We start from the raw sequence: 14,551 nt of genomic DNA on the forward strand, positions 1-14,551 counted from the left end.
TATGGTGAAAATTTCAGATGGGATGAGAAGAAGGAATGCCACTGAGGGCAGCTTGTTGGAAGCTTGCTACTACTTTGAGACTAAAATAGTGTAATCAGCAAACACTCAGTCACTTTAATGCTCCTTCAGTGAAATCCAACTTCTTGTTTTCTGACTTAACTCTTATCTGGCATTTTCCTCAATTGCTCACACACAAATATGAGAATAGATTTGAATTTTGATGCACCTCCGTTTTCTTATTTGGTAGCAACTCTAAGAATGGAATGAGGGAATCTCTTGATAAATGTAATATATTTATGAAGAGTCAACATGGCTTTGTAAAGGCACCATGAATTGTTAAAGCACTTTGAGATAAACATGTGGATCACCAAGATCCAGTTAGATTTCCGGAGGGCTTTTTCAAGATCTTTCATCAAACTTCCTGAAAGAAACTCAACTTTTTTGTTGGGATATTACAGAAGAAATCATCTGTATGTAAATAAAACGTTGTTTATGTGATAGGAAAGAACAGGAAACAAAGTCTGAGAATCAATGATTGATTTCTAACAGAGGAGTGAGGATGTATCAAATAATTGAGGATGCAGATGTAAAACCGAAGGAAGTATTTGATACCATCCATGGCTAAGATGTGAGACCATCCCAGGATGTTACACGAAAATTCAGATTTAGAGCTTGGCATTTACATTTTAATGGATCAGAAATGATTAGAGAAATTATTGGACTAGAACCCATCAAATCTATTAAACACTTGCTGCCACTTGTGGCTGAGGAAGTTGCAAATTGCTGGAAGCTACAAGGGTTGAAAAGGGATGTGTTACTGTCAACCATCTTCTTCCACTCCATCCTAGACGCTTGCTATTGGCTCAGAACAGGATAGTGCTCTGTGGTCTGGTATAACACAATTATCTTATGAGATAAACCATTCTAAATATATATAATTTCTGTCATAATTTTTTCCCACTCCTCCAACCACACTTTCTTTGACCCAGTATGTTTTCTCTCTTTCAAACTGACTGCTCACAGGGCCAAGCGATGTCTGAGGAGCTCTTGTCTGCTATCCTGTTAACGTGCTCCGTGTCTTCATGTGCTGAGAGTCTGTAAAGCCAGGATCCATTAGGAATTTTAGCACTTTGAGGTAAGACTTTTTTAACATGGCTCCTTGTTAAACGGAAATCTGTGGAGAAAAGTCAGGTTAATAAACTGCATATGCATTTAGACACCGAAAGGAATGATTTTCAAAAGTACATAAGGATTTAAGAATATTGCATGCTGATGAAAGACACTTCTGTAAATATTTTCCCTTGTTACAGCTGGACACCAGGCTCATTCCATGCCAAACTGAGAAAAAACCATTCCATTTACAATTTTGTCATGGGCTGGAAATTCTGTCTGAATTTCATGTTGAAGTCATGTTATGAAACCTTTTGTGACAGGGATGTCAAAAGGAGACGTGTCACTACTGCCCCTCAACAGGAATGGTCATTTTTAGTTAAGTTTTCTAGTCTGTCAGCCCAGGAAACAGAAGAGAAATGTAACCTGTGGTTTTGGTTTGCTTTTTACTCCCAGTATGCCAGTATGCAGTAGTTCTCTTTCCCAAGAATATTGCCCACAACCAGGTACTCAACACCTAGAGAAGGCTTAAGGGGATACTTCCTTCACCCAGCAAGGATTCTTTGGGGTCTTATTTTCTCTGCACGCAGGTCTAATCTCGAGTGGTACTCTGATCCTCAGCTTGTGTTGTCCAAACTCTAGAAGAGAGTAACAAACATGCTTTTGTCCACACTCTGATGTACTTTGTCCAGTTTAAACTATCACCTCCATCTCCCCATCTCCTTGCAAACCCCTGCACAGTTTCCTCAACAGAGATTTTTGTGAGGTGAATCCACAGGCACATAAATCAATGACTTGCCACCTACCAGTTTTTTTACAGATAAGATTTGGGGCTTAACACTGAAAGTGTGTTTCTTTTGTCCTGGAACCAGTGATCTGTGTCAATATTGTAGGTGAAATACTGAAATTCTTTCACTGAGGTATGTGAAAATGGCTCAATAAGTATCAGATATCTAACCTGATCAGTTGTAATCAGCAGAGAGGGAGACACTTGTGAGAAATCACCAGCTTGTATTTTGGACTGAAAACCCCTCTCTCGTGCCAAATTGTACTTAAATTGACTTCTTTCACTCCTGAAAAGAAAAATCGGGCCTGGAAAGACAAAAAAGTTAGAGTCCATGTAGGGACTGCACAGAGAAGCTCTGTGCCATTTGTTTTCCTGTTAAAAGCTGCATCTTTAATGAAGGTATAGGCTTTATCCCCCTGAAAAGCTGATGCTGCCTCCTTGGAGAATATGTTCCAAACATTAAACACAGTGCAGGATGTAGGGTCTACCTCCTGTTCTCTGCTTTCATCGGAACCTGCTGGAGTGCAGCCTTCAGCTCTGGGGCTTCCAAAATCAGAAGGATGTGGAGCTGTTAGGGTGAGGCCAGAGATGCTGTGAGGGCTGGAGCAGCTCTGCTCTGGAGCCAGGCTGAGAGAGCTGGGCTGGGGCAGCCTGGACAAGAGAAGGCTCCTGAAGGGGAGACCTTAGAGCAGCTCCAGTGCCTAAAGGGGCTGCAGGAAACCTGGAGAGGGGCCTGGGACAAGGGCCTGTAGGGACAGGCCAAGGGGAATGGCTTGAACCTGCCTGAGGGGAGACTGAGCTGAGCTCTTAGGCAGAAGCTGTTCCCTGTGAGGGTGCTCAGACGCTGGCACGGGGCACCCAGAAAAGCTGTGGCTGCCCCATTCCTAGCACTATTCAAGGCCAGGTTGAACAGAGCCTTTTGTAACATGGTCTAGTGTGAGGTGTCCCTACCCATGGCAGGGGGTTAGAACTGGATGAGCTTTAAGGTCCCTTCTGTCCCAAACCATTCCATGATTCTGCAATGGTGGGGAGCAATAAAAGCTGAAAAAATGTCATTACTGGAGTCTTTTTTGATGCTGGTTTTTAATATATGTGTTCCTATTTTTAGAGTTTTATTCTGAATCTTGTAATAGCAACCATTCCATTTTGGTATGAGGTCTTTTCTATTAACAGTGATCAAAGTGAAATATTTCATATGATTTAGGAAAAGAGACACTTGAGATGAATGAGGTTCCGCTTTATGTGGCAAGTTGGATGTTTCTGATATACGATCTGACTTACAAAGTTGGAAAATTAATTGCACAAAGCAGTTCATTTCTAAACAGATAATAAATTCATATTAAAATTCAAAGTTTAGAAAACAAGTTTGAACCTTTTTCAAATACATTACTAACAACTATTCTGTGTGCTGTTAAGTTGTATAAATAATTCTTTGGTGTTTGTTTGGTTTAAAACCCAAACTGATACTTTGTTTTCCTAAGAACAAGCTGACATCTCTAAGAACTACACAATTCAAATATAGGGCTGCTTTATTTAAATGTGAAGAGGCTAGCTCTCTTAATGTAGACATCAAGCTGTCTTTCTGCCTCTAATTAATTTAGGGATAAACCCAGGCTGTTGATGTTCTCTAGAAGTCAACAAACTGAGCACAGAACCATGTTTTGATTTCGAACCCCCTCTGTTAATGGTTGTATTTCCTTAAGTGGCTTTGCCTTACCCTTGCTTTGATACTTCTGTTGATCAGAAATAGACTTTCTTCTGGTCCAATTTGTTCAGTCTTACCAGGAACCAAAGAATTAGAGAATGAAGAAAGGGGTTAAATTGCAACCTATAAGATAGTACTCAGTACCTTGTCCTCTGCACTTTGGTATTATTCAAATGGCAGGTACTTTAGTACGTTAAAGGCATCTTTTGAAGACTTTTTTTGTTTAAAAGCCTGTCTGTCATTTTGTTGAGCCTCATACTTCATAGTTCACATGTGTTGGTACATGCTATGCTAAAAGAAAGCTGAATTTGCACTCAAGCTCTGGATTTGAACATTAGGTTTGTTGAACTTCTGTCCCATGAGCACTTCCCGGTCAGCCCCATCAAGACATTTTCCTCCATGTCTAGGACAAGTGTAGTGAGTGTCTTTTCAATAAACAGAACTGCCTCTCATGCCATCAGCCCTCTTAATTTCCTGAGTAAGCTTTTGCATTGTTGCCATGGGACCTTGAAACAGCCTGCAGGTGGGGAATGGTACTCCCAGGCTTAAATCCATTTCATGAGGAACATTAGCATTCTATCATGTTAATTAACATTAATATGACTTACATGGCTTAAGACCTATCTTTGGGTTTAGCTGAGCTCTAGGAATAATTCAAAAGATGAGCTATTACTCCCATGGGGATCCTGACTTCAAATTCACTAAAGGTAATGGGTGTCCTTGAACTGGCTAAGGAGGCTTTGAATCAGGAGGTAGTTTCAGATCAGCTTTCCTGGCTGTCCCTCCACTGTTCATTCTGCTTTGTGACATCTTCTTTATGCTGGGCTGTATATCAGTGCCATGCAGAGCAAACCTCTTAACTTCCCTTTTGCTGTTCTGGACCATAAGGCAATGAGCCATGTGTTTTTTTAGATGATCATATGAAGCTTCAGTCTATTTTTAGGGCAGTCTTGTTGCCAGGAATAATTTCTGGGACTTTTGATTTCAGTGGTGGATTATGTGATGATGTGAATGTCTAAAATGGGTATTTTCAAATATTTTTTACTGTCTTAATGTTTAACAGATTAACACCTCTGTAAAGTTACATTTAAAAGCAGCTTCCTATTTCCTGTCTATTTCGTTTTGTTGACTGACATCACTGGGGCCTCTAGGCAAATGCCGTGGCTTTGGTTTCAAAGCCCCAAATGAGCAATAAGTATGTATAAGTCAGTACATTCAATAGATGAACTGTTACACGATGAAGAGACCACAGCTAATAAATTTTATACAATCTGTTTCCAACTTCCATGCAAATATTTTTATTTAATCTTTGGTGTTCTGCATAAAATGACTCAATATTTTGACCTCTGCCACTGTAAGTGATTCCCCATCTGAGAGTTAGAAAGCAAATTGATTTTGCTTCAGTCATGTAGTGAGCCTATGGCTGAACTCTAGCATACTATATTGACACAAGTAAAACACATTTAAGTAAATCAAAGGGGGTATTTGGGTATTCTTCCTTTTGCCTATAGGCTGATGGAAGTATAGTTTGTTTTAATACCTCAGTAATTTATTTTGTCATTACAGACAGCTGTAAAAATGATCAGTAGCAGCAATGTTCTTTCAAAGAATCATTGGGGTTATCAGTGTCTTGGGTAGCTTAATGATCAAATTCATCAGGCTTAGCAGCTTTAAATGTATAAATTCCTTTCAGAATGCATTGGCTGTTTAGCTGATTGCTTTTTGAAGTATTTGAATTTGTAAATAACTCCCCAGTATTTGGATTTGCACAAAAGCAAGGGTGAAAAGGCCCAGAAGGATGTTTTCTTCAAAATTGTCTTTAATGGCTGTACTTTCTTTTCTTCACCCAGATACAACAATGGTGGCGCATATGTTGGTCAAGTGGATTCTAAAAGGGCTTATTCTGTCTTTTCTGCTCAAATGTACTCTGTCCCTAAACCCAGATGATCCGAATGTTTGTAGTCATTGGGAAAGGTAATGTATAACATGCCGGTTCAGATCTGTACATACAAAAGGCAAAATAAGAGCCACAATTTGCTAAATGCCACCCTGCCTCACAAAAGAACATGGATTTGCAAGACATAAATAGTACTTCTGAGCAGCTTTGAGAATTTGGGTCATCCCAAAGAATTGGTTTAAAAGCTTGAGCTGTATATAGACTACATACCCCTCTGCTCAGTTGCACTTTGGAAAGCTCCTCCATGGTTTCAGCTAGAGCACTCCACAGGTATTTTCATTTATCATGGAGAGACCTAGAGAAATGGTGGCCTTATTCTGTCTTGCTTTTTTCTGGTTGTGGTCAAGCAGGACTATTAGAGATTTTGACTCATTTTTAAGCCCTTCCTGCTGCACCATGCAGGTTTATTCTCTATGTCCTGAACTTTGTGACTATCTGCCAAATTTGTGTCAGCATCAAAGAATATCTACTTGAAAGCACAGAGAACTAAAGGCCCTGGTAATTCTTGTTCTCTCTATTGTTACAGTGTCCTCATCCTAAAAGTGGATCTGTGCAGGACAGTTCTTATAAATACATAGAAACCCACCATCTTTGATAGGGGTCACAGTCATGTAGGGTCTGTTTGCAGAGGCTGAAGTTCCTGTACTCTTAAGCTTAACTCACTAAATTTCTAGTTCTGTAGTTTAGTTTCACACAAATATGAATTACTGTCCACTTTAGCAAAATGAACCCTTTTAACAAGAGCAGAGATGGAGTCATATTTTAATGGCACTGCAGTTTGATTTTAGAGGGTTGTTTGCAGGTTTCTTGCAACTGCAAAGCAAAAACTAGAGAGGAGAGGATTTTGCAGTCTGTATTGGGAGGTGAAGTGCATTCAGAGCACAGGAATAAAATATTGATTTTGTCTGAAGATAGTCAGCAACCCAGAGACCCAATCAAGGAGAGACAAAAATTAAATACCAAAATTGATTGGTTGTACTGACCAGGATGACTTTGTTACTTAGATGTTAATAAATCAAAGGGAAAAGATTGTTAGGGCAATTGCTGGATAACAACTGGCATCATAAAATAATAATCAAGATTTCTGAGTGTTACTGCTTTGTGTTAATAATGAGCAATGTAAATATTTTACATTTTGCCATTAGTGGCAGTAAAATCATTATTGTCAAACCCAGCAAACTGTGACAGAGGGCAAAAGCAACATCTTGTAGAATCTTGGCTTGTCTGGAAGGGGCATGACAAGCAGGGCAGTAACAGTCCAGCCTTCGATTTCAAGCCAGTCGGACCTTCCAAGCAAATATTTTGGTATTACCTAGTGGGTGCAGTCTCACAGGGCTTAATCACATCAGCAGTCCCACTGACAAGAAGGAGATCACTTGGAGGATTAAAACAATCAATATAATGAATGATTCGGAGGGTCTAATTCCTGAGTCTTGACCCTGTCTAGAATGATTTCACTATCATTCTCCAAAGATATCGTAGATCTGATAAAGTTGGGCTTGTTATCAGAACCTGAGATTGAGTCTCTTGGACAGTGCACACACTCACTATAGGGCAATGTAGTGTTCTAAAATGACTGACCCTAAGTAGTCTGTGAGTTTTGTATTCCTCTGTCGCATGAGGAGCCCAGACACTTTCAGTATAATCATAGCAATTAATATAGTACCTGATACGTGAAAAATAGCGTTTTGGGAAGGAGATTAATGAATTCTTACTGTTGTTGGAGCTCTGTGATTTCTAACCAACTCGCCTGGTTTTGGTTTCTATCCATTCATTTGTACAAAGAGAGCTAATCCCATTCTAACTGTATGTTCCAAATCTAGATACCAGTTAACTCACATTACAAGTTTCACATAGTTCTGAGGTTATTTCTGCTACAGATTAAAAGGATTGAACTTGTCCAGCAGAAGAATAAACACTCTTCAACATCTTTTATAAATGATCCTATTTGATTGGTGCTCCCAATAGTTGAAGTAGTGGTGCTGCTTCATCCTAAAATGATGTATCAGCATCCCATCATGGTGGCAACATGCAGCGTTGCTACGTTAACACAAACTCTTCACTGCTGTTTTGGAGTACAAGCAAAAATTGACAGTCCTAGGCAGGAAAGCAACTGGGATGTTTTAAAACCATGGTGCTTTACTCTCTTTTAAAATGTGCAGCATTAAGTCAACCAAATACCCTTTTCACCGTCCAAACTACCATGAATTTAGTCCTTTTTCCAGAAGGGAACGGTTTGTTACTCAGACTGAAACCTCTGTTTCTGTTATGGAGCCAAAGTTAGCAGCATTGCCAGAATGTTCAGGAAGAGCTATGGCTGAAGGAAGCCCTTTCTTGATTTGTAATAATGCCCAAAGTTTCTGAGATTATTGATTTAATTCTTTTCATACCGAAGTTAGGTGACTGGCATATACAGGGAACTGAAGCTTTTCAGGTTGCAACAAACAGCCTTTCACTTCCTTTCTTTGTCTACTCCTAGCTATGCTGTGACAGTCCAGGAGTCTTATGCTCATCCTTTTGATCAGATCTATTATACAAGATGTACTGACATACTGAACTGGTTCAAGTGCACCAGACACAGGTAAGAACTAATTGCCCAAAATTTTATGGTTTTTTGCCTTTTATTTATGCAAGTTTTTGTGGTACTGTAATATAGATATGGAAAGATATATTTCAGCGCAATAGCCAGGGTGTTTGGAATTCTAGAGGCATTGCTTGAAGTAGAGAGATTTTTTGCCTGAAATTTGGGTGAGGTCAATGATAGTCAGTCCCTTACAGGGCCATTCAGGAGTATGTCTCTTTGCCATTTGCCCTTCCATGGACTGGAAGTGATTCTTGCATGACCAACCATGACCAGTTATCTTTTCCAAGTGATTAGCACATGTCCAGGTTTATGGTAGGAAGTCCCTGAAGCTCCTAAATCTTGAAGAATCGGATACTTCAGGGTTAGTGATAATTACAAATGGATCCATATTTGAAATAATGCACTAAAATCTGTGTAGAATATCTGGTAAAACAAGGATGGATCCATTTCTAGCACTGATACCAAGAGTTAATTTTTCCCAGGCTCCAAGATATTGCTGTTAATTCATTCCAGTTCCAAATACAAAAGGATCCTACAAACATCCACTAATATTCGAAATCTTTCAAGGGAGTTTTAGCAAGCTAATTGGTACCTTAACTCTCAGTAGCAGAGAGATTGTTCAGCACTATCCTAGTCTGACTGTGGGTTTTGCTTTTTAGTTTCTGTGTTCTGATGTATGGAATTGAACAGGGAGCAAAGCTTTCTGCACTGCTGTATAGACTGGAATGCAGCAGAGTAAATTTGATCGATTTATCTAGCATGAGGGACAATAGATTTTATTCAGTTTAGGTAATTTCAAATAAACTAACATAAATAAAGCTGTTATATAAACATAATGTATAATATGATATGATATAATATAATATGTCCGTTAATATTCCTTTTCTAATGTAGTATCATTGCTAACTCTATGGATAAGTCTAGAGAAGCTACAGAATGCTTAAAACCATTTCTGTAGACCACATATTGCAGTAGAGAAAACATGCTTTAAATACTCCACTGGGACTCTAATGGCATTTTGCAAGGCATTAGTGCCTTGGAAGGGTTAGCAAATAGGAAGAAATCACTTGGGGTTAACTTTTCATTTTGTGTAGCGAGAACAGTTTCCGTTGTGGTAATGGATTGTGTAGTGCACTGACACAGTGGAAGATTCTGCTCATTCCACTGGTGATAACTGACATTGCTGATTTGCAGAAATGAATCATCTGCTCTCAAAGAAACTCTTTGCCCTTGTTTTAGGACTGGGGAAATGGTTTAAGGTAGCAGTCCTAGGAGGAGCTCCAGTGATTGACTGTCATGAGTACTGTGTTTATAATACAAGTTATATTTCAAGTTTCAAAACAAATATTGATTTTTTTTATTGTGGCTTTTAATATCAAAAGCTTTCATGCATTTTAAATAATTATTGAATGCTATCCTTACTATAATTTAACACAAATATAATTCCAACAGTAAGCATTGATTTTCTGTATTGTCAAATGGCTTTCTGTCTTGCCATTTAGAATAAGTTATAAAACAGCCTATCGAAGAGGACTAAGAACTATGTATCGGCGAAGATCGCAGTGTTGCCCTGGATATTACGAAAGTGGAGACTACTGCATACGTATGTACAGAGCTTTGCTTCAGATCTGACAATTAAAAGTAATTTTTGCAGGAGCTGTAGGTACATTAAAGATGTATTGCAGTAGTAATATTAAAGGCTGATTTTCAGAGCTGCTCAGAACCTTCAGATCCCACTGATTTCAGTCAGGGTTGCAGATACTGAACAGTTCAGGTCAGTTCAGTATATGTATTCCAAGTACCCAAGCAAAATTTTGCTGAAATCATTGGAGAGGCTGTTAATGAAGTTCCTGAATGCTTTATTGAATCAGACCATACTTTGGGGAGCAATTTACCTAAGTATGTACTAATGTTAAAGAATTAGGGGAACTAAAACCACACTTACATGTAAACTGTCACAGAGTTTATTAAGCAGCATAAAGTTTCTGCCTCTTAACTTGGAAAGTTCTTAGTTCAGGTACAAGCAGTTAAAATCTCAGCACTTCTCACAGTTCCTGTCAATGATTTTGCTCTTTTTAAAGCTTCACAAATATCAGAACTTTGTCCTATCTGCACTGTCTAAGTCAATAAAAAGCTCTGGAGTGTGTTGGGTCAGTCTGAGGGGGACAAGAAGTGAAATGGATCATTCAAGAACACCTAAATGCTTTGTTAGTTAAAAATGCCTTGTACTTTAATATTGTGTGTTATCAGTGTTGCAGCTTTGCTCAGGAAGCGGAGCTGGGAATCTCTTGTCTACATCTTGTTAGAATGGGATTATGACAAGAAAAACACAAGAAGGTTTTGATAAATATCAGAATCCAAATTTTATAGACAGGTTTAAAATGCCACAGAATAATTTAGATACTAAAGTAATACAATTATCCAGCTAACTTTATGTATCTTGACACAGTGCTTTAAAGCTATTTGTATCCAGCTGTGTTGGTGTTTTTATCTGACTAACTATATTGTATTTAAAATGTAATACAGAAGCACCTCAGAAACATGAATAGACCCTAATGTAATTTTAAATGACCTTTATGCCGAACAGTTACTTTGAGGGGGCTTTGGACTCTGCAAAATTGCCAGCCCTTTGAGATAAGGCTGGTAGAATTAGCCTGATTTTACAGAAGGAGTAATCATTTGATCTTTTGAAATGTGAAGTGCTGTTATTCAAGTTCTGAAAAGCATTGAATATGACTTATTGCTGAAGCCCTTCCTATGTTAAGTATGTAGTTACCTTTAAGCTTCTCTAGGGTCAATATCGTTGCAGCAGTTTCTCCACATACTTTTATTACCAACTTGGTTTTGTGACTCAAAATCCTGTCTGGCACAGAACATACTTATTTTCACTTTTCTCTCTGCAATCTACCAATGTCTGTTATTTTCTGTTTTTTAATTGCCATACTGGTTATGACAACAGATCTCTGCAGAGCTTCTGATTTTATGAGGATGTTAACATTTATTTTTAAGTGCTTTTTGGTTAGTATTAATCCTCAAGAGTCCTGCTGCTGCCAGACAAATATTACAGAGAAAGAACAGCACAGACCATAAACCAGAGTTCTGCTAATGCGGGACAGACAGCAGGTACCTGGTCAGACCAGTTGTGTGCTTGAAACAGTGTAGGTGGTATTTAGGTTCACATGTGCAGGAGTCAGGTTCTTACACTGAATCATCTGCATGGTCAGAAATGCGAAGTACATGCCTCAAAGGCCATCTTTTATTTATCCTTCCTGGGAGATCTGGGAAGCAAATGCTGCTGAAAGAGAAATGATGTAAAGGAAGGAGCTCTCCATCATGATTGATTCTAGATGCGTGGTCTTACTGCTTTGATACCACAAGAAGCCACAAAGGAAAACCAATCAACCAACTGAAAAACCTCATTGAATCTCTCTGACCCTGCAACCAGCAGTTTGAAGGCTCACCAATATTTTGCTGTTGTGATCCTTTTCATGTCATACTCCCTGTTTCTAACACACCGACCCCTTGTCCTGTTAGTTTTGTTTTGGCTTTTTTCACAACATATTTCTGTGCCAACAAGCAAATTCTTCCATTCATCATTCTTTGCAGTCAGCAGCGAATTCCTTTTTTGTCCTGCTTTTGCCTCTTTCCTTACCTTCCCTTACCCACTTGTTTGTTTTCCTTAAACTGATGCTGTCTTCTGTTGCCTACCAAGCTAGTCTAGCACTACTGTCCCACATTCCTGCAGACATGTTCAGTGCCTTTTCCTTTAATGGCAGCAGCTACAAGAGGGAGGCGAGGAGACACCATCAAAATCATCCCACTTTCCTGTGCTGCCATAGGGCAGCATGGTTCAAGATGAGCATCCTTCTGCTAAGCCCCACTGCCACAAAGGGAAGGAAGCTCCAGCCCTGCAGAGAAGGTTCTCCAAACCCAGCCAGCCCTTTAAAATCTATTCCATTAGCAATCATGGAAGCCACTACAACATGGGGAGGAGAGAATACATCCCGCAGTGAGCCTGATGATCAAAAGAAAGTTTGATTAAAAAACATTGTGTAGATTAAAGGCTAATTGGTTCTTCTTTCATTAATAGCAGTCTTTATTTCTTGCAAAAGTTAAATAGCTTTGTAATTAACAGTGACATGTTTAGACTAGAGAAGGCTGAGTTTAAATCTCTATTAATGACTGTTTCTTGGATTTTAAAGCAGGAATGAAGGCTTTCAGTGACTGTTTTGATCTTTTCCCTTCTCATTTATTATTTTAAAAGGAATGTCAGATATACAGTTTTATCTTTGTCCTCCTGTTGGGACTTACTAAATGGGTTTGGTCTAAGAAAATCTACCCTCAGTTCTATGTAATCAGGATGACGCAGAATGTCTTGCTCTGCCACTCTGGTGTTTTCTTTGCCTTTCTGGATATGCTGCTGCCCCAGAAAATGTGGAATTCAGGCACAAGGTCAAATAATTTGTTGGCTGGTAAGTTATACATCTGGCCAGTTCATTAGCACTTTGGCTAGGCAGTTTTGGGCTATGAAATTGCCTTTGTGCCCATAAAAGGCTTGGAATATCTTGGGGTTGTAATGGTATTCCAGAAATTCCACCTGAAAAATGCTGCAAATACACATCTGCATATTTTTTCCATTGATGTCTTCAAAATGGTTGCTTCCATTCTGATAGTTCTGCAAATTGATTCCCCTTCTCTGAATGTTCTCATACATGACATAGCTTTTCACTGAGCTGTCCCTGAAAACAAACAGCACAAGCCGGGTAGTAAATCAGAGCAACTGTGATTGCCTGTACTTTGTATGCTAAGGTAAGCTTCTGGCAGAGCAAATGCATAAACTGCAGAAAATCTTTTTCTTAAACCACCACAGGGTTCAACTGCCCTTCAAGGTTTGCATAAGGATGTTTTAAAATGCTCTTGCCTGATTAGGATCTGGGGTAGTTAAAGCATCTCTGACCACTTTGCTGGTCAAAAGAAAAGAACAAGAAAAGGAATATTATGTGGCTCTTCTGTAGTTTTTACTTGTTGAGTAGATGGTAATAGAATGCTTCCCTTTAAGAACACGTCAGGTGGAAAGATTCCCTGTGTACTAAATGGGCACACTTTTGTCTGGGAGACGAATGCTTTGTTCAGGCTGTCCATATTAATCTTACTCTTGCACAACAGATTTATATAAAAGAGATGTTTCTTCTAGGTAACAAAGGGTCAGAGACCCAAGTATCAGAGAAAAGGAAGACAGGACTGCAACATCTGCTGTTCTTGGCAGAAAAAACCCAGCATGAAACACAAAGTTGGCAATTCACCTTTTCTTCACAGATTGAGATATTTTAACTTTTAACAGTTTTATTTTTCACTCTGCTACCTTACCCTCTTCTTCTAATGTCTAAATCTATGCAATGTGACAGGATGTAATAATGACAGGATTAGCGATTAAACAATCTTACTGGCACCACTTACCTATCATTCAAACCTGCCAAAATTCAGTAGAGTTATAGATTGACCATGGGTCTTTCCTTTCTCGGCCAAGATATTATTGATCTCAGACTGTTTCTCAACTTTCCCCATTACAATTGCCACAACCATCATTCAGGGCTCCTTGACTTTGACAAATCTTTTGATGGAGAAATTCTTGGTCTCACTGGTTGGGTCTCAGTTTGTCACATAGAGTGATGGTTCACTTGGACATTATTATATTTGCAGGTAGTTATATACCCATCTTTTCAGCCTATGTCTGAAACCTTTAATGAATTTCAAAACCAATGAGGAATGCTCTGTTAATAGCTGACTTGGTGAAATTGTGCAGATTTAGGACCTGATACTTTTAAGGGTTTTAAATAATGTTTCATAAATCCTGCAATTCTATCAGACCCACCAGCTTCATAGCATGATGTATGCTTTGATTGTAGCAATAGGAACATTCATACTTCAGGACTGCGCTCCCGTTTACAAGGCTGCTTTTGTGATCTTTGAAAGGGCCATCTCATTGGAGCCATATGGCTGGTTTGTTAAACATCTGTACCATAGGAACAACAATGCCAGAGCATCCTACCATCTGGATGAATTACAATCCTTGCAATTCAATGTGTATGTTACAACGACACCGCAGTGGAGTGTACTTGTGATGAAAAGAAAAATAATGGCTTATGTGATCAGTGCAGAAGTTGCACACTCTGACAAGACTGTTGAATCAGCGGCTTAAACTTCCTGAATATTCATAACATTTGTTCATATGTCAGATTTGTTGATTATTTTCACTTTGTTGTGCAGAAGCTCATTAACATTTTAGAAGGAATGTTGTCCCCCTCCCTTCTCACCTCAATGCTAAATTCCTCATGATGAGCATCCCTCTAACTTGAAAATATATTGTTTGAAATCTGCTGGACTTAGGAAATACATTTTTCTTATCTT

The 14,551-nt window shown here is 38.9% G+C and overlaps 1 protein-coding gene across 1 annotated transcript in view; it reads left to right on the plus strand.

Annotated features, from left to right (window-relative positions):
* The first annotated feature begins 1,088 nt into the window (after positions 1-1,088).
* MEGF11 (multiple EGF like domains 11) overlaps positions 1,089-14,551 on the plus strand; it is a 202,619-nt gene continuing 189,156 nt past the window's right edge. Inside the window, exons 1-4 of the mRNA XM_013128970.3 lie at positions 1,089-1,135; positions 5,453-5,576; positions 8,039-8,140; positions 9,646-9,746. Of these exons, the coding sequence (XP_012984424.2) occupies positions 5,461-5,576; positions 8,039-8,140; positions 9,646-9,746 (319 nt within the window). The 5' untranslated portion in view covers positions 1,089-1,135; positions 5,453-5,460. The remainder of the gene's footprint in view (positions 1,136-5,452; positions 5,577-8,038; positions 8,141-9,645; positions 9,747-14,551) is intronic.

Source organism: Melopsittacus undulatus, chromosome 9, assembly GCF_012275295.1.
Source record: "Melopsittacus undulatus isolate bMelUnd1 chromosome 9, bMelUnd1.mat.Z, whole genome shotgun sequence".
Taxonomy (NCBI): domain Eukaryota; kingdom Metazoa; phylum Chordata; class Aves; order Psittaciformes; family Psittaculidae; genus Melopsittacus; species Melopsittacus undulatus.